The sequence below is a fragment of the Dromiciops gliroides genome, chromosome X (genome assembly GCF_019393635.1).
Source record: "Dromiciops gliroides isolate mDroGli1 chromosome X, mDroGli1.pri, whole genome shotgun sequence".
Taxonomy (NCBI): domain Eukaryota; kingdom Metazoa; phylum Chordata; class Mammalia; order Microbiotheria; family Microbiotheriidae; genus Dromiciops; species Dromiciops gliroides.
The window spans coordinates 52,356,695-52,376,643 of NC_057867.1; the positions used below are offsets into that span (position 1 = coordinate 52,356,695).

At 50.6% G+C, this 19,949-nt stretch overlaps 1 protein-coding gene across 1 annotated transcript; it reads right to left on the reverse strand.

Annotated features, from left to right (window-relative positions):
• Positions 1-1,024: 1,024 nt before the first annotated feature.
• LOC122733951 (zinc finger protein ZIC 4-like) lies at positions 1,025-5,221 on the reverse strand. Its single transcript, XM_043974649.1, has 3 exons — positions 4,960-5,221; positions 1,845-2,203; positions 1,025-1,093 (listed from the first exon to the last, which is right to left on the reverse strand). The coding sequence occupies exons 1-3, from the start codon at positions 5,195-5,197 to the stop codon at positions 1,025-1,027; spliced, it is 666 nt and encodes a 221-aa protein (XP_043830584.1). The 5' UTR covers positions 5,198-5,221.
• Between the last annotated feature and the right edge of the window lie 14,728 nt (positions 5,222-19,949).

A 19,949-nucleotide genomic window follows, 5' to 3' on the forward strand; every position in this document is an offset into this window, starting at 1 on the left:
TCAGAGAGGGGAAGGGACTTAGGATCATGAGATCCTAGATCTAGAACCAGAAGGGACATCAGAGGCTATTTAGCCTACTCCCCTCATTTTACAGATGAGTAAACTGAGGCTCAGAGAGAGGAAGGGACTTAGGATCATGAGATCCTAGTTCTAGAACCAGAAGGGACATCAGAGGCTATTTAGCCTACTCCCCTCATTTTACAGATGAGTAAACTGAGGCTCAGAGAGGGGAAGGGACTTAGGATCATGAGATCCTAGATCTAGAACCAGAAGGGACATCAGAGGCTATTTAGCCTACTCCCCTCATTTTACAGATGAGTAAACTGAGGCTCAGAGAGGGGAAGGGACTTAGGATCATGAGATCCTAGATCTAGAACCAGAAGGGACATCAGAGGCTATTTAGCCTACTCCCCTCATTTTACAGATGAGTAAACTGAGGCCCACTGTCACACATAAGAAGGAATAGATATGGAATTTGAAACCATGTGTTGTGACCCTAAATCCAGTGCTTCTTTTCACTATGCCAAGGTGAAAAGGAGGAAACAGGGAAGCCGTTGAATTAATTCATAAATCCAAAAAGTATTTATTAGAGTCTACTATGTCCAAAACACTGTTGTGGGGGGAGGGCAGAAAGCAGGTCCAACTCGCCGGGAATTTCCAATCTCCTAAACTGCAGGGAGAACCCCACCCTGACTTCTACTAAACAGCAAAGGACACTTAAGAAAACTATATTCTCCCACCACCCCCCCACACACACACCCACCCAGCCCAGTTCTGTCCCTTATGGATAAAGGGTGGGAAGAAGGCACAGCAAACCCTTAAGACTCGATGGTTTCAGATCCCTGAAAAGAGTAGCTTTTCTCAGCCTAGGCTGAGGACTCCACAGCCTGATCCCCCTCCCCTTCCTTTCCCACACACTCTTATTTTGTCTTCCCTCCCTTTCCCCCTCTCCCTTTCCTTTGGCGTTTCTTTTTCCCTTTTCTTTCTCCTTCTTTGGAAGAACCCAGCTTCTCTGATCCCCCTGCTACTGGTAATGGTTGCAGGCTCCTTGGGAAGCTGCTAGGGACAGTAGAGGGGTCAATATAAGGAGCTCCTGGACCAGAAACGGGGACAGTAACAGGAGCCCCAAGCCAAGAGTGGGACTCAGTCTGGAGCTGCCCACTGGCTCCCATGTTAGTTTCCTCTGTTGGCTGCTCCTGGGTCCTGCTATCACCAGAGCAGCCCAATGCACCAAAATCAAAGAAATAAGCAAATGGGTTAGAAATCTTGGAGCCTGGGGAGATGGGAATCTTGAGGCATGGAGGGTTTGGGCACTTGAAGCTTGGAGGGCCAGAAAACGTGACACTTGGAGGGTCAGAAATGGAAGAGCCTAGAGAACTGGAAAACGTAAATTGAGCCGGGCTAGAAATACTGGCTCTTGGAGGGTTGGAACCTGGAGGACCACAACCCTTGGGAGCTGGAGAGCTAGAAACCACTTGGGTCTGAGAGAAAGGAGCCAGACTGGATGGAGGGCCAGAAACTAGGTGGGATGAAGAGTCAACAATTGGGCAGGCCTGGATTCTAGAACTAAAAGGGCTAGAAAATACATGAGTTGGGGGGTTGGGAACCACATGGGCTGGAGGCTTAGGAACCAGCTTGTCTGGGGTGTCAGTAACTGAAGGGGTGGAAACTGCCTGGCCTGGAGACTTACAAGTTGGGCATGCCAGGGGGTTAGAAAACTTGTGGACTGAGGTAGGATGTGAATGGACTATAGGACAAGAAACCACGGAGGTTGGAAAGGTAGAAACTGAGGGGCTCAAAACTCTTTGAGCTGGAGGGGTAGAATCCTTGTGGGCCCGAGGGACCTGAGAGCGGGCAATCTTTCGGGGAGCAAGTTCTCTAGGCCTAGTAGTGGCGGGGGCTGTCTCCTCCTGGATCTCAGAGGTGCTGGGCCTAGGAGAGGAGGCTGAACTGGAACTGCTAGGCCCTTCGTCTGTGGCGATGGTGGCAGTGGCGTCTGTAGCGGGGGCCACCTTGAGGCTAGCCCAGTGTATCTTCCGATGCTTGCGCAGGGAGCTGGGGTGGCTGTAGGCTTTCTGGCAGTCCTGGACACTGCAACGGTATGGCTTGTCTGTGGAGTGCACGAGAGCATGCTTCTTTCTGTCACTGCTATTGGCAAATCGCTTATTACAGCCTTCGAATTCACACTTGAACGGCTTTTCGCCTGGAAATAGAAACCCAAATACTCACACACCAGCCGCCATGGAGTATGTAAGCAGGATAATAACGTGTTAGCAGGAGGCAACAAGTAATTTCCCAGATCAAAAGAACCCATTATTTTAGGATTGTTTTTTGTACCAGTACCTCTCCCCATCCCCCCCATACCCCTGCACCTCTTAACTACTCTGCCTCTCAGAACTGTCTGTGTGATCTGCCGCCTCAGTGACAGACACTAAGGTAGATGGCGGCCACACTATGGTCTGGAAATCATGGTAACACACCAGCCCCTTTCAAGTTTTCCAAAAGGCCAAAAATTAGCCCCCTATAGGCACCTGCATCCAGTTGTGTCAGGGATAGTTTGCTGTGCTCTATCTACAACCTGCCAGTGGGGTCCTCCCCTCCAGTTCATTTCGGCAAAAAAAGGTTTCCTGGAATATTCTTTGTCTTTCAAATGAAGGGGGAGGGGAGAAACAGATGGAAAGGAGAGGACAGGACAGGACCTGACCAGGGGGTGGGCCCTGTTTCCTAGTTCCTCTCTTGACTGTTACTGCTGTCTCTAGTCTAAACTTGAGTTTGGTCCCCAAACCTGAGGCAGCTATAGAGTGAACAGATCGGGGCCAATTCCCCTCCTCCCCAATCCTGTAATATTTCCTTCCAAACCTTCTCCTTGCTAAGTGGAGGAGACAGCTGGGGCGGGGTGGGGTGGGGTACAACCAGAGAGGCCTTCAGGGAGGTGCCTCCTCCAGTTTTGGAGGATCATAGAATTTGGATATGGAAGGGACCTTGGAGGTTATCTGCTTCAACATTCCACAGAAATTTATGGATGAAGTTTGTTGGGGTGAAGGGCATCAGCTGAAGGTAGCAGAACCTGTGGGAGTCTAGAGGCCTCCGTTTTCTTCTCCGGAAAATGAGGCAGTTGAACTCAATCAGGGATTTTTAAGAGGTCAGTGGATAGATTTCAGGAGTCTGAGAACAGGGATGGGAGAAAATGATATCTTTTTTGTCACTAAAGTCTAATGAAAATGTAGCAAATGGGATTCTCAGAAGGGGGGGTGGCTAGCTTGTCCAGGACACACAAGAGAGGTTAAGATGCCATCCTAACAGGTTCTTGAGGGCCTTTCTAGCACCAAATCCTAGGATACCAATTAAAGGGTTCTTGGGAGCTCACGGCAGCTTGAAGAGGTCCTTTTTACAAAGTCTCCCCTCTGCTTACAAGCCAGTAACTCTCCTCCCCTCCAAGGCATCTTCTAGCTACCCTAGATGTTCAACATTTCAGTGGATCTGCAAATCAATGACCGTTGGCAAGGAAGAGCAGGGAAGGGCTTTAAGCTGGGGATCCCACCCAGGGCAGGGGCTGTGGAGATAGAGTGACTGCCCAGCCTTCTTCAGTGAGAAATCCGCCCAGTTTTCTTTGTTGCTGTGCTTATTGGTGTTTCATGATGACCTCATAGCCTGGGAGAAGGCTTGTATTGGCCAGTGGGAATAGGGCAGGGCTGACAGCAGTAAGCGCGGGTTTGTGTTAGGAAGGCATGCTGTCTAGTGTTCCCTTAAGATAGTTTGGGGGGGCAGCTAGGTGGTGCAGTGGATGGAGCACCGGCCCTGGAGTCAGGAGTACCTGAGTTCACTTACTAGCTGTGTGACCCTGAGCAAGTCACTTAACCCCAATTGCCTCACTAAAAAAAAAAAAAAGAGTTTGGGAAGCAAAATGAAACTGAACAAAACTGAATCCGCTTCCCTGCCCCCATCACAAATATTAGGGCTTCTCAGTAACTGATGTGGCAGTACTTAAGTCCTAGGGAAATTTAAATCCTAGAGGAAAAGAGGCGTTCTGGGCTTACCATTCTCTGGTGCCTCTATTTGTACGTATGGGGTACATGTGTACCTCATGCTCAGCACCTCTGAGTGTGTGTAAGGGAGAGATGAAAGAAGGAAGAAAATAAGCATTCATTAAATGCCTACTACATGCCAGACACTATCCTAAGCACTTTATAAATCTTAACTCGTTTGATCCTCACATCAACCCTGGGAGGTAGATGCTGTTAATCCCTACTTTACAGATGAGAAAAATAGAGGTTAAGTGACTTGCCCAGGGTCACACAGTAACTGTCTGAGGCTAGATCTGAACTCAGGTCTTCTGGGACTCCAGACTCAGTTCTCTAGTTACTGTGCTACCTAGCTAGTTGCCCAGGGCTGCCTCTGGGTAATCACTTGGAAATGTGATATAGTAAGAATACTGAAACACCTAGTAACAGGCACTACCATGTTCCCATGACTTATCAAAAAAGCAGCTAGGGGCAGCTAGGTGGCACAGTGGATAGAGCACTAGCCCTGGATTCAGGAGGACCTGAGTTCAAATCCAGTCTCAGACACTTGACACTTACTAGCTGTGTGACCCTGGGCAAGTCACTTAACCCCAATTGCCTCACCCCCCTCCCCCAAAAAAGCACAGTTTTCCTGGTTAGTCAGAATTGACAGGTAAACAAGATATATGTGCTGGAATTAAAAAGTTCTCTCTAGTGCCCCCCCCCCTCTTCCTCATCCTCTCTCCCCTTTCTTCCTCTGTCTCTCTCCCCTTTTTCTGGCCCTGTCTCTCCAGCTGGCTCTTTCTCCTCCTTTTTCACTTCATGTCCTTCCCTCCACCTCCCTCATTCTTATTCTCTCTCCCTCCCCATCTTGTTCCCCCCACTCCCCACCGAGGCTGAGCTGGCCGGCATCCCAGACCCCAGGAAGGCTCCCTATCAATTGGAAACACTAACTAACCTGTGTGGAACCGGCTATGAATCTTCAAATTCTCCGACCTGGAAAACATTCTCTTGCACCCCGGGAAGGAGCACACGAAGGGTTTCTCCCCTGTGTGCACACGGATGTGGTTGACCAGTTTGTACCTGGCCTTAAAGGGCTGGTCCTGGCGAGGACAGCCCAACCAGTGGCACTCGTGAAGGGCCTGCTCGGCTCCTCCGACGTGTTCCCCGAGGATGTGTCTCACAAACTCGGGCATGGAGCCGAAGACTTGGGAACAAGGCTCCTCACCCATATGGCCATCGGGGCCAGTGGCCCAGCGGCAGGGGAATTGAAGCCCGAGGGGCTGGCCCTGGGTGCCAAGGCCCGGTTTATGCTGAGCTGCCCGCTGGGCCCGGAAGCGGATGCTGCTGCGGACCGACTGGGAGGAAACGACCGAGGCTGAGCTGGAGGCCTGGCCTCCCGAGGAGGAGCAGACCGAGGCAAGGGACCGACTGGAGCTGGGGGACCGGCTGGAAACGGGGGACCGAGTGAGGCCCGCAGACCGAGTAGAGCCGGGAGATCTGGTGGAGCCGCGGGACCGCGTGGAGCCCGGGGACTGGGTGGGACCCGGCTCGGGCCTGTCCTGATCCCTGGTCCTGAGCCTCAGTCTCTGCTTGTAGGGTGAGAAAGGCCCTCCCGAGGTACCGGGCTCTGAGGGTTGCCTGCGCTTAGAGGCCCCGCTGGTCCCCGGGGAGCTGGTCCCCAGGGAGCTGGGGGAGCTCCCCTCCGCGACGCTCGCCATGATGGAGCTTTAGGGGAAGGGGAGAGAAAGGGAAAATCAAGGCCAAAGGCAGAGTGAGGAGCGGGGGGGGGGGAAGTTAGGGAATTCTCCAAGGGATCCGAACCCCGGGGTTCCAGCCCCTCACCCCAGCCCAGCCCAGCCCACCTCGACCCTCCTTTACACACGCACTTGGGCGAGCGCGTCTCTCGAAGCTCTGCGGAAATGGGAGGGAAAAGGAGACGCCCGCAGGGCACCACGCATTACTCAGGTCTAAGGGGAACAGCGCCACCTCTGGGCTCCGAGCGAAGCCAGGCTTCCGGGGGCAACGCCTCCCAGGGAGCTGGGCCCCTGGCACTAGTACGGGGCGGCGCCGAGCCGGCCCACCAGATGCCGCCATCCACATCCGAGGCGACGCTCCCGAGACAAAGCAGCGACGCACGACACTCGGTGGAGCCGTCAGGCGCCCGAACGTTGGGGGGCGCGCGCGCTACTGGACGCTCTTCCCTCCACATTCAAACCCCTTAAAGTGATGGCAAAAATGCATCAAAACATGCTACGGGGTGATATATAAAAGCACAGCAGGACGAGCTGCTTTCCAAAAGGGGGCTCCCTGATTGGCCAGGCCGGGGCGTGATTGACAAGAGCTTAGTTTGGTAAAGAGAAGACACGCAAGCTGTCACAGCGGGGTCTCCTTTCTAAACTATATCACACTAGCCTTTGAAAAGCGCCGCACACTAGAAGGAAATAGCGTTTCACGGCTCGCTGTATGGTGCGATGACATTTCTTTAAAACGCAGCGGAGATCAAAAAGGGGAGAGCGAGAAATAAAATGTATTGCAAACACAATGTTTTAATTAGTTTATTCTGCGCGCCAGCTTTTGTCTGGCCCCGACATTGCGGCTTCCCCTTTAATTAAGCAGTACCTCCCCCCTCCCCCTCAACCCCTTGGCGACCACGAGGCACAGACCCCCATTCCGTGCTTCGGGGGCAAGGGATGAGAAATTGTCATCCACTGGGTGGAAACTGGAGGTGGTATCCCCCACCAACCCCCACTCCTCACGGTAACCAAGGAAGGGCTACCACATGAAGCCAGAAAGCCCCTTTCCCATAGAGCTCCAGAGATGGGAAGGTGGGGTGGGGTGGGGTAGGGTAAACGGAAATTCCCCTGGGGTCCACCTTCCCAGCCTAAGGAGACCCAGTGGTTCCCCCAGAGGCCAAAGGAACTTCCCGGATGAGAGTTCTCAGAGAGGGAGCCAAGGGACAGACCCAGGAATGGCCTTGTTCCCTAAGCCAGGAATGCCCCATCCAGTAGAAAAAAGGCTTGCAGTTTAAGAATTGCACTTCTCTTTCTTTCCCATCCTTGTCTTTTTAGAAGGTTGATGGGGGGTTGGTGGTAGGGAAAGGCTCCAAGAGCCACAAGCCTCCCCGCCTCCATTTCATCCCCTACCTTGGGTTTTGGCCTTTGGGGAAATAAAACATCTCCAAGACACCAAACACCCTGTGACTCAGGCTCCTCATGAGGAGAAAATGGAAGTGAAATGGATATCGTTCTGCAAAGACTGATTTCCTCCTATTAACCATATGCCCTTTCAGGCCTTTGCAGGGTAAATCCTTAAGGACCCAGAGATAAAGCTAGGGCAGAACACCCTGGATAGTTATTGATTATCCCAGGGAAATACACCTAGGCTTTCTGACTCAGGTCCATACACTGCTCCCAGAAAGCCCTGCAGTCCCATGGGGATTGTTATTTTTTTTTATATATATATTTTTTTTTAGTGAGGCAATTGGGGTTAAGTGACTTGCCCAGGGTCACACAGCTAGTAAGTGTTAAATGTCTGAGGCCGGATTTGAACTCAGGTCCTCCTGACTCCAGGGCCGGTGCTCTGGCCGGTGCTCTATCCACTGCGCCACCTAGCTGCCCCCCCCCCCCCCGTGGGGATTGTTACCAGCCCAATCTGCTTCTAAACCCTGGCCCCACTCTTCCAGTTGGATGACTCACTTAGTTTAGGAGACTTTTTAAAAATGTGTATTGTAGGGGCGGCTAGGTGGCACAGTGGATAAAGCACCAGCCCTGGATTCAGGAGTTCCTGAGTTCAAATCTGGCCTCAGATACTTGACTCTTACTAGCTGTGTGAACTTGGGCAAGTCACTTAACCCCCATTGCCCCACAAAAAACAAAACAAACAAAAAAAAACCCAACACAATAAAAATGTGTATTGTAGAGGAGGAGGAGGAAAAAAAGAATGATGGTGGTGGTAGTAATGGTGATGGTAATGGTGATAAACCAAGTGGCATTTGATTTGCTGATTCTTTGCTGAAAAGGGGAGAATTGGTCAAATGCAAACCTGAAGAGGCTGGTGGGAGAAGAAAAGATATGTGTGGCCTTTCCTTATAGGAAGAGAACATCTGATTGTCCTCTTCATAAAAATCTAATGATTGGGGGTGGGGGCAGGTCCCAGGAGTCTTCTTTTATGGGAAGCTATTGACAAGCATAGAAGACACCACCTCTGCCCAAATGGGAGCATTTGGGACTCAAGCCTGAGGCCTCATTGGATCAGTCTTGGGGACAAGGCCAAACCACAAAAGGGAGTAGGGGAGAGGGCAGGGGAAACTGAGTAATTAATTCCTCAGTCCAACCTTCTACCCAGAGAAAAGTTTTATTCTGACCCATGTCTGTCAAGGAAAGGAATCTGGGAACTCCTGTGAACTGTGGGAGAAAATGCCAATAGAGAGAGGCCCCAGAGAGGTTGACCACCTACCAGGCAGAACAGTCTCCAACCTGCTTTCCTTTAAAAAAAAAACAAAAAAACGTAAGCAGCAGTGCCTGCCTTAGAAAAGAAGGTAGCACAGCTTAGTCATTCCCACTGGCATTATTTGCTAACACATCTTTCTGAGTATCAGGTCAAGAAGTCCATTTGACATCCCATGGATGAAGCTTCTCCACAGGAGGCACACGATCCCAAAACTGCCACTGCAAACACCTTGACTTATGGGGGCTCTTTAAAACATCACACACCATCACTTGGCAGTAAAAACATGATCATTTCATAGGTTGTTTCTAGCATTCAGGAAACACAGTTTTTAAAATAAGGCCAGAGAATGCTTTTGCCATTTCATTTTTCTTTTCTTTTGGGGAGGGAGTTACTTCTTCTTTCATGGAATTACTCATAACTGGCCTACATAAGAGAATCCATCAACAAGAACTGGCTCCCATGTGGCATAGCAATCCCTCTCCACTCCCTATATGCATCTACTAGAGCCCAGGGTTCAGGTCAGCCCCCTAACTAGAGTTAGCATCTTCCTTCCTATTATTCCTAGGCCTGGAATGGGAAAGTGGGGTCAAGGCATCCAGTCCAGACCCCTCCAAGACACAATGTCCAAATCCGGCCTGAGAAGTCTGGGAGACTGAAACTGAAAATGAACAATAAGCAATAAACTGCTCACAGGAAATGGTCAGAAGTGGAATTTAATGGATGAAAACTCCCTTCCCCCACAAAAAAAGGGAAAATAAAAAGAGCCACAGCTACCTCTAACAGTGTCCTTTGGGATATGTCAGAGATATTGCAATGACAGCACAGCCAGACTAAATCAAGCACAATTGAGAAACAGGCATATCTTTTGAAAATGCACCTCTAATCCTTCAGATAATCAACAAGGTGTTTGGAAAATGTATACTTGGGCATTTAGCAATTCCAGCATTTCCTCTCAGCATTTCCTCTCTTCTCTATTTTGCAGGTACTTGGGAAACAGATGCTCAAACCAGCTCAACCTGCTTGGGGTAAGGGATGGGTGGGAGGGGCTGACAAACCAGCTAGGGGAAAAGATAGCTAGCATAATTACAATGCCTAAAGCTCTCTGCTAAAAGATTCTGTAGGTAAAACAGATACTGTTATCACTCAGCCTCTCCCTTTGACTTCACAAGCTCAGAGAGAGATTAACTGTGGAGTAGTAGGGTCAGAGAGCCAGTCCCCTATTTTCAAGACATCGATGCCCTTTGTAGCTATTCAAAAATTTGGAAAGGCATAGAATGTCCTTGTTTTGTCGACCCAGAACCCACAGACTGGGTCAGTGAGAGAAGCTAAATTTGTTGTGGGAGCAGAAACCAGAGGAGGAGAAGAAAAAAAGGAAGATCAGATTGGCAAATATGACCAAATTAAAAAATAGTAAATGATGGAGGGGCTGTCAGAAGACAGGCACATTAATGCATTGCGCATTGAGCCAACTCTTCTGGAAGACCATTCGGAATTCTATTTTAAATACTACTCAACTACCCCACTGATACAACTACTGGGCATATGCCCCAGGGAGGTCAAAGACAACGAGAAAGGTTTCATATGTCCAGAATTTTTTATAACTGCACTGTTTGTATTGACACAGAACTGGAAGGAAAGCAGATGCCCACTGATTGGGAAATGGCTGAACAAAATTTGATATAAGGATGTAATAGAATATTCTTGTGCCATAAGGAATTATGAACATGAAAAATTCAAAGAAACTTGGGAAGACTTGTATGAACTGACACAAAGCAAAGTAAATGGAACAGGAGAACAGTTTATTAAAAAATCCCAACAACGTAAAGGAAAACAACATCGAAAGCCTTCAGAATTCTGATCACTGAAGTGACTACTTCAGAGGACTAAGGAAGAAGCCTACCCTGGGACTCTAAGCAGAGGAGCGGTGAGTGAAGAATGAAGCATGCTCTCTGAGACATAGTCATCATGTTTATCTCTTTTACTTAACTACACTTTGTTTTGATAAGAGTACAGATTTGAGGGATGTCCTCATTGGTGGGGAAGTAACAATGAAAGAAAAGAGTTCTGATAAAATATTTATTTTTTCAAAGGTTGAGGAGGAGAAAAGGGGGCGGGGAGAGGATTTCCTCCCTTTTGATAACCACAAACTCTCCAAGCTTTGGAAAGGGGGAGGTAGGAGTAGAAAGGCAAAGACCTGTATAGTGCTGGAAATGGAAAAGAGTCCTCAAGGACTCTGCTCCAAGTGTTTTCATTTCTGACTAACCTCCCATGTGAATTTGGATCTATGAGAGAAACAGCCCGATCTCTTAGCTGGAATAAAATCAAGATGAGCCTGGATAGAGCTCAGCGAGATATGGGAGTCATTTGTTACGTTTCCTGCCCCAGGCCTCTTTGGATTCTTATTTCCCTCTTGGCCTCAGCCTCAGCCTCAAGCATTGAGAGTGGGGACGCAGGGGGTGGGGAGAGGAGACTAGCTTAGGGATAGGAGGTAAATATTTATTAGGGTTTGGGATTTCCTAGCTGAGAAACATCTGGGAAGGAATGTGAGGTGATGGATTTGGGGTTGGTGGTAGGAGTAGAGAGAGGGAGCAGACTAGGGGTCAGATGACTTAGGGGGAAGAAGGGGTTTGAGCTCCACCAGCCTAGTGCAATGTTCAGAGCATGAGGGTACAAGTCAGGGGCCCCTCCCAGCCAAGAACAAAGGGAAAGTGGCTGGGAGTTGGAAAGAAGAAAGAGAATAGGTTCTGTGTTAGAGGGAAGACGGTAGGAGAGGGAATATGTCTGGTAGGGTAGGTGCCAAGGTCAAGTGGAAGGGGGCAATTCTTGGAGGACATCTGGAGGTATGGTCTTCAAGCTCTGTTTCAGGCAGAGCTGTTGGTGGCTGACTTCCGGGTTGTTGTTGACTGGCTAGGGGAGTCTTAGGTTTATTTTTGTCTCTCTTGGTAAAAATGAACAGAGCTTGAGATACTGGTGTACAGGGGGTGTGAATGTGTGTGTATGTGTATAAGGATAGTCATAAGCTGATATAGACCTCCCTTCCCCAAAGTCAGGCCCTGAGCCCTGGGAAAACTGGTTCAGTGGAGTCTCCTGAACTTAGAGGAGAAGAGGAAAGAGTGGATCCAGCTGGACAAAGGAAAAACCGAGAGATTCTGCCCACTAGGCAAAGATCTAAGCAAAAATCCTGTTGAATTTCGATTGGACTAACTGGCCTTATTGGAAAATGGCCATCAGAGGAGGAGGCGTAAGGCATGTTTATAGGGCGAGTGTTCTGCAACAGGGGGATGGTGAAGATGAAGGGTGAAGGCGCCCCAAGGCCACTGTTCCTGGGTGTTTCTTGCTTAGACTGAAGGAGCTGAAGGGGCTGAGAGATCTTGACACCGCCGTGGAAGGGAGCTAGAGGCCCATTCTCCGGCCCGGGGAGGGAGTGGGCACAATTTGCACTGCTCTGGAGCTCCCCCTGCTGTCCCACCGGGGATCTCCCGCTTCTATAAACACCTTAAAGAATCGGCCACCCTCTATCCGAGGGAGCCAGACTCCAGATTAGACGGGAGATAGGGTGGACCCAAGAGGCCTCGAGTCCCAGACGCCAAAGGCTTGCCCGAGGGGAGATCTGGGTCTGGAAGCGCTGAAAGCTCTCAGGGGGGATCCCTCCCCCAAATCACTGATCCAGAACCCTTTAGGCGGGATAGCAAAAGCTCCCTCCGAGTTCCTTCCTTTGGCCTCCGTTCTCTCGGGTCCTTGGGAATTGGGGATCAGCCCGATTCACCCCCAGGTTTTCTTCTGCTTCAGCTAGGCGCCAAGAGGCCACGCGTGCCTTGAGAGCGGCAGACCACACCTGTTGAAAATCCCAGTGACTCTGGGTGCCCCGGGATGGCCGTCTTGTGCACGGCCCCATGGGGCCCTTATCCTGGGTGGGAGGCAGTTTAGGTCAGCACTCTGGACGGAGTCTGTAGGGCGCACCTTTCGTGGGGAGCGGATTGGCCACTGCTTTGGATCAGCAAGCCCCCATTCCTGCGACTCAGTCCGGGGGTGTTGTATGACAAATAAGGACCCCAGAGGAACTATGAATAGGTAGGGCTAGCTTGGTCCCGGTCGCCTGTGTTCCATCTCGAGGCATAGCTTAATCCAGTCCTAAGGTGGGGGGCAGAGGGAAGAAGAATGAAGGAAGCGATGTTCCACGCAGAGGGACCGGACCCCGCATTTTCAGAAGCCCAACGGGTTGGGGGGGTGTGGCGGGGGAAGGCGGGGGTAGGGTGGGAAGAAGTTTTCGTTAAGTCATCGTTCCTGGTACCAGATCAGGAGAACGATGAAACAGAGGGGAGAAGCTTATGAATTCGCCCGAGAAGTTCGGTTGTTACTAGAGGAGAGGCCTCCAGATGCATCAACAGAGGCCAAAAGATCCAGAAGCTTGCATTTACCCCAGACGCAAACAGGGGAGATTCTGTATTCGCCACACGGTCGCCGATGCCACCGCCACCACCTCCCCGAGTCTGGCCCAGACTCCCCAACTCCTCTCCTCTCTCGGTTGCCATCGCCTCGATTGCTCAGCCCCACCCCCACCCCAGGCCGGAAGGCTGGGCTAGATGGGGGCTTGGAGCCTCCTCGGTGCCCAAGTCGAACCCCTGCTTTCATCCTCTTCTGGTAGGGAAAATGAAGGTGGAGAGGAGGGAAGGAGTCTAGGAGAGGAGGGTTTGGAGGGCAGGAAAAAAAAGGTAGAGTTCAATCGGAAGTGGGAAGAGGGGCTGGGAGGCCGAGGAAGGATGGAGGAGAGAATGAAGAGAGAGCCTCGGTTAGGCTCTTCTCCCCTGGCGAAAGGAACCGATCTAGTTGAGGAAGCGAGTCCAAAGAGGCATCTGCTTCGAGCAGAGTCCAAGCCCAGACGTTGCTCCGTCTCTGCTTCTCAGCTGATGATGCTGAAGGTTGGTAGGGGGCAAGCTGGTGCTCACATGCTTTCCAGGAGTTCGGTGGCCGCGGTTGCCCCTCAGGGCGCAGTCACGCAGAAAGGGTCAATAAACTGTGTATCCCTCCGCAAAAGGAGAAAGACAATAAAACCACCCTCTGGGTCAGAGGTCGCCTCGTCCTTGATTGAGATATTCGCAATTTTTTTCGCGTTTTCTCTTTCCCTTCTTTCTCCCTCCTGCTCCTCCTCTCCCTCCCATCTCATTCTCTGAACTCCCCTTCTCCAAAGCCAGAGTTAGCTCCAAAACAAAACAACTAAGTTACTGAGCCTGTCCGACGAAATAGAGAGCTGTAAAAAAATAAAAAGGCAAAGACCTCCACTAATTTACAAGGTGGTAAACTATGTTACTCGGTGGAGAAGGCAACCCCCCCCCAAGTTGAGGCCCCCCCCCCATAGTAGTAAGGAAGATCAGAATTCTGTGTTAATTTCAAAGTCCTTCGCTCTATTCATCTGTGATGGTCCTTACCAATGCCAGTCAGTTTGTTGGAAAGGGGGTGTGATCTGGACAATGTGGTTTCTTCCTTGGGGAGGCCCAGTGAGTGGGAGTGGTAAGCTAGACCTTCTCTTACCCCGCCTCCCCTTTTCCCAAGGTAGAATGTTGCTTAGCAAGAATTGGAGATTGCTAGGGCAAGACCTAGGGGGAGCTGGAGGTGAGGGTTTGGAATAATCCAAGGCCAGAAGGATTTGTGGAAAAACCCCTAAGGTTCACTCCCTCCCCCCCCCATACACACACATTGGATAACACCTATTGATGTAAAGACCAGGCTCAAGTCCTAGAAGCTACACAGTCAAAGCCAGGGGATTCTGACACTTCTCTGGCTGTGGCTTGGGAGTTGGGCACATTTGTTGTTGTTGTTTTTCTAAGAGGAGCACATTTTGTGGGTGTGATGAGCTGTGGTTGAGGAACTTCATTTCAAGCAGAAACCAAAACTCAGAGAGGAGAGGGAAGGGGAGGAGAATTCAGTACCTCCAAATTGATTCTCTTCCAAACTTTCTGCTCTCTGAGGGGATGGAGGGAAACCCTTCCCAATCAACACAGTCACTTCCAATGCCTGGCCGGCATTTGGCTTGGGAGCTTGATCTCTCCTCTCTCTCTCTCATTCTCTCTCTCTCTCTCTCTCTCTCTCTCTCTCTCTCATTCTCTCTCTCTCTCTCTCTCTCTCTCTCTCATTCTCTCTCTCTCTCTCTATCCCCCCCTCTCCCCTCCCCCCACCCCCTTTACACAGAAGGCAAGGAAAGACAGGTGTCCTTCAGTGATCTTTGGCCCTGCAAAGTCTTATAACTGTCGAGCCAGTGCCAACGTCTGCAAGTTTTCTTCCCTCTACTGAAGTCCAAGGTGGAAGGTAGAAATACGGTGCTTATGCACCCTTCTTAGCTTTAGGGTGCTTTGCTGATCAGCCTTTCCAATGATTTACACGATATTTTTTTTTGCCTGCAGTTAAATGGACCCCAGTGTTTTGGGAGTCTCGCCCACTTTTCTGTCGAGTCCAGGTTTCCTTTTTACCCCAGAGTTTCGATCTGAGCTCTCCCACCTGGACTCAGTACCTTTTCTGCTTGGAAAATGAAGACTTGCTTCCTGGAGTCTTCCAGCCTAGAAGTTCAAGGTCAGCTCGATGTTAGTGGCTGCCCTGCCTTGACTGGCAGTTGCAATGAAAAAAAAAATGTCTCCTTTCCCTTTGGTTTCCAGTCGAATTCAACTGGACTGTGCAATATCTGTGTGAGTGTGCAAGGCAGAAGAGAGAAAAGTACGCTTCTCAGGCTGATGATATTGCTATCCAACCTCTCAATACTGGACTGAATTGTAAAAGGTATTTTAGGTCCAGTGATTCTTGTGTCAGCTGCTGGGGAGTGAGAACTCTTTAAATACGAAATAAAAACTTTCAGCACACTCAGCCACTACCCTTCAAAACTTCCGGAGGAGATGGGAGATCAATATTTAAGTCTGACCCGCCTTCCCCCCAATCTAAGCCAATTAAGATCGCTATACAAGCACAAGAACCGAGAGTGTTAAAGCGCTGCCCCCTCCTCCCTGGTGTTGGGGCTTGCGGCTTCCCTTTTGGGACCCAGGATTCTGGGGATACGGAAACATGGGGACATCCAGTAGAATCCAGGAGAGAGGCCTGAGCCCAAGGGCCCTCCGGGGGCAGTTCCTTAGGATCATACCCTTCCAGCTTTCCCCCATTTCATTTACTACACAAGAAATTAGGAAGCCCCGGGCAGGACGGAAATCCGCTCGCTGGGTTTTTAAAGGGTCTTTAAAGAAATGTTTGGAAGTGTGGGCTGACCGAATGGGCTTTGAAATGAACGCACACCAGAAGTCCCCTGCCTTGTGCCTGCTTCGGGGAGCGCACTACGCTGCCTTCTTCTCCCTTACTGGAGCCCACAGGAGATAAGACGTGAGAAGAGACTCCCTGGCTCCCCAAAATGATTTGGTAGCGTTAGAGCAGGCACAAAACAGAGCTCCGTGGCCAGTTTCCCCAGCTGCCCTGTCTTGCCCTAAGACACGATGCTAACGGATTACATCAATTCCTAAATTTTCTCCTTTGCTCCCCCCTTCCTGCTTTTTGGAAGATGAACTGGGGCGGGGGCTGCTAGGAGTCGGTTTCCAGACATGCTTATCTGCCAGCCCCGGGTTTCAGGCGGTATATTCAAATGCCCAGATACAGAGATAAAAGAAATCTGATTTGACTGGGGGGGGGGGGGTTGAACTTGGGGATGAGGGAAAGGATGACAGTGTATTTCCTATAGCACATACAGGACATTTATTTCTTATGAGCACAAATACGGAGTATTTCCTCGGCTTCCAAGTTCACACACAGCACACACACACACAACCATATATACGTGTGTGGAGGCCAGCCCACGGAGGAGTGGGAAGTGAATTCCAGTGATTTCTGTCTTAATTTATGCTGCCCAGCACACGTGTAAAGGCCATGCACTAGGGCTGCCCAGGCTGGACCGGAAAAAATAAGGAGGATGCCTCCTTCAAAGTGCCTGTTCATGCTTTCCAAGAGAGAGACTCCCCAGCACTGGAGACAGGGCCTGGCTTTCTTCAGTGTTTCCAAGCACGGCTTGGCTCTGTCCCCTCTAGTCCCTTGCTTGAAGGCTGTGCCCCCCTTCCTCAAACTCGGCAGCTGGAGCTAGGGATAGAAGGGGGGGTGGAGAGAGGGCACTGCCACAGGAAAATAAGGTCTTAGAGAAAGAGGGGACTTGGGAGATCATCCCATCCAAAGTGTCATTTCTCTTTGAAAACACAGTTAGCCTGTGGGGAAGGGGGTTTGTTTCATTTGTGGTTTAGTTTTTGAAAAAACAGGCTCTAGCTCCCATACATCTGGCTAGTTTTCGGTCTCCTATTTCTCAGAGCAGTTGGGCCAAAAGAAGGAATGGGGCACCCAAGCTTGCTGCCCTTCAGTCCCCGGATTCCACAGTTCCCCCTCTGGTTTTGACTACACCCCCTCCTTCAGCTTCCAGTAGCACCCCCCTCTTACCTTCAGATCAGGAGCTGAGCTGCCCATGAGAACTTGAAGGAATCAAAGGTCTTTTACCCAAACAACTTCACAGCCATTTCCCCTGCCACCCCCCCCCAATTCTCAGTTGAGGATCTAATTGAATTATGCCTTTCTGTCCCAGAGACAAGAGCACACGTGCTAGAGGTAATTAATTCTCTGATTGTTGTCATCCGGAGTGGGACATCCCAGACCAGGTAAGTCAAAGGCCTGACAGCTTAACCAGTTCCCCCCCCCCCACACACACACACACCACAACAGAAGAAGAGAAGTTGGGCAAACTTGACCCACCCCTTGTTAGTTTTTCTCTCTCTTTTACATCCTTCCCCTTTCACTGCCCCTCCCTCTCAAGCTCCCCTAGGGTAGATGATTACTGGATCCCAGGGGAGATTGGAAATGAACTATCAGAAACACAACCGAGGAGGTTCTTGAATTGGTCGCCCCCACCTCCACCCAGCCCGGATGGGCCCCCAGAGAAGCTCAAACCCTCCCCTCCACCACTACCCCCCAGGTTAACCCCCATGAACTGTACGTTCCCAACTAGAACAGCGATCCGAAGAGTAGGGATTGAGGGGAGGGGGGGGGGAGGGAAAGGAAGAAAGAATAGAAAGGGAAGGTAAGAAAAGAAATGAGAAAAAGGAAAGAAATCCGCCCTTTTTGCAACTCAGACTCTGGGGAATTCGTTTGCATGATTTAGCCATATTTGTTCTTTGGTGCAAACCCCCTCAGAAATGAAGTTGGTCTCCCCTATGCATCCCCCTCCCCCCCAATCTACTTTCATCAGCGAGACTTTTTAGAGGCAATCAATATATTTAAGGAAGCGGCAACTCACCTTCCAACTTTGTGAGTGTTCTGTAGAGATGCGGAGGGTGAATTGTGATTGGTTTGATGGGAGATGGGGTTACTGGTGGGGAAGACTTTATACCGGTGGGGGGTTTTCCTCTCCCCCCCCCCTTGCAAACTCTAAAATAAAGAATGTGCAGTCTTTCTCGGGGCTGATTGGGAGGCAGGGTGTGAAAGAACCGCGGTTATAAAGCGCTGCTTGAAGCGTCTCTCAATGCGCCTCTGAACTTGATCAGATTTGCCGGTTCCTGCGGAGAGACGGCGGCAATCCTGTGAGCCTGGCTCAATGCACAGACTTGGGGGCTCTGCAAATGGCAGGATATTACAATTACAGCCATCTTTCTTTCGGCCTTTTCTTCCCACCCTTGCTCCCCATCGCTCTTTGCAAAGGCTTTCCAGGACAGAAAATGAGGGGATTTATAGTGCTGTCTGAGGCTCATCATTATTCCCAGAGACACATTGGGATAGTGGGGGAAAAGGGGGGGAAACAAAACCACAACACTCTTACTTCCCCCCTCCTCCCCCCCTCCCCAGCCCTCAAACTCAATTCTCCAAATCAACTGTAGTCTGAAGGACACTCAGCGTCTATGCACTCTGCCCTGGGTTTCTGAAACGGACACGGGAGGTCGGAGCAAACACTGATTCTGTCTAGAGGTGATTGAGGGAGGTAACACATGAGGAGTGGCTTGGGAGGAAAATTCCACCTCCCAGAAGCCCCCTTTGGATGGAGGGTTGGATTTAGAACTCTTTAGAAATCGGCCTGGTTCAACCCGCTAGTTTTAAAGGCCGCCTGAGCCACAGTCTTTGGAGGGGTGGCCGTGGTTGTGGGAGAGGGGGGAGGGGAGGAGGAGATGGGGGCGACTATGGAGAGGAGTGAAGGGGGAAGGGAGGGAGAAGGAGAGAGAGAGAGAGAGAGAGAGAGAGAGAGAGAGAGAGAGAGAGAGATTGAGAGATTGAGATTGCGATTGCCGGCTGAGGCTCTGAAAGAAATAAAGCCTTCGCTCGGAAGCCCACTCGAGTTTCAACCAATTTTTCTCCCCCAAGGAATGGGGAGTAGTCGGTTCCTGGGGGTGGGGAGGTGGGGGCACCCAGATACCAAGGGAGAGAGGGGCAGGCGAGGGAATTGCGCTCGGTTTAGTCTCGATTTTATTTTATTTTTCTCCCATAGGTGTGTTTAAAAAAAAAAGACACCCTATGTTGTCAATCGAGAGGGCAAGTGAAATGGATGGAACCTAGCCCAGTCACTGAGTGTGGGCATTTGAGGCAGATGCCCATCGCTCCTGTCTTCACCTGCGGGGCCTCTAAATCAAATTGCCGTTACTCTGCTTCTGGATGTGAATACTCTGGTTCTAATTCAGGTGACTGGAGAGGTGGGAGCAAAAAGAAAAATGAACAGATCACCCCCTCCAGCCACCCTCGTGAGAGATGTCAGGAGGGAAATAACAGCGAAAGAAAAAAAAAAGAGTTTCTTTCGCTGAACCAGGTGCATCTGACGAAAGAAGCCCGGGAAGGAGGGCCGTGGGACCTCCATCTGAGGGTGCGTTTGCTCGGATCCCAGGTGCTCAGCGACTCCCAAACTGGACCCGAGTAAACAAAATATTTGGGCGCTGAGACCCCCATTAACCTTACCTGGGAGTCGCTAAAGGCACACGGCCCAATCAGGAGCCTCCTTTTCAATGAGGCTGCCATATTCCCTGCTCTAGCCTGCCAATCACGAGCAAAACGGCCAATGGCCGGGCCAGCCGGGGGTCAGGTGACGGCGTGCCAGCGGGTTCCCCATTGGCTCAGCGCGAGCTGCCTCCTGAGTTGGTTTATGTGCAAGGAGTGAGTGATTGACTTTATCAGTCCAAGGACATTACTCTGTTGGAGAAGAGGGTGGTGAACTCCTTCTTCTCTTCCTTCCCTAGGAGCCCGGCTTGCTGGGGCTGGTGGGGAGGGGGCTCCCTGACCCAGAGTGGGCTACTTCACCACCTCCATCTCATCATTTTTATTTCGGTGGCGGGCGGCGGGCGGGAAAGGTTTGTGCATGGTGCAAGATTTGCCAACTCCACTCCCCAGTTATTCTTTTTGTTATTTTTTTCTTTGTGCTTTTAGTAGTTTTCTAAAGCAGAGCTGGTACCAGAGCTTCTCCTCCCTCCCTCCTCCTCCTTCTTTTCCTCCTCCTTCTTCTCCTCCCTCCTCCTCCTT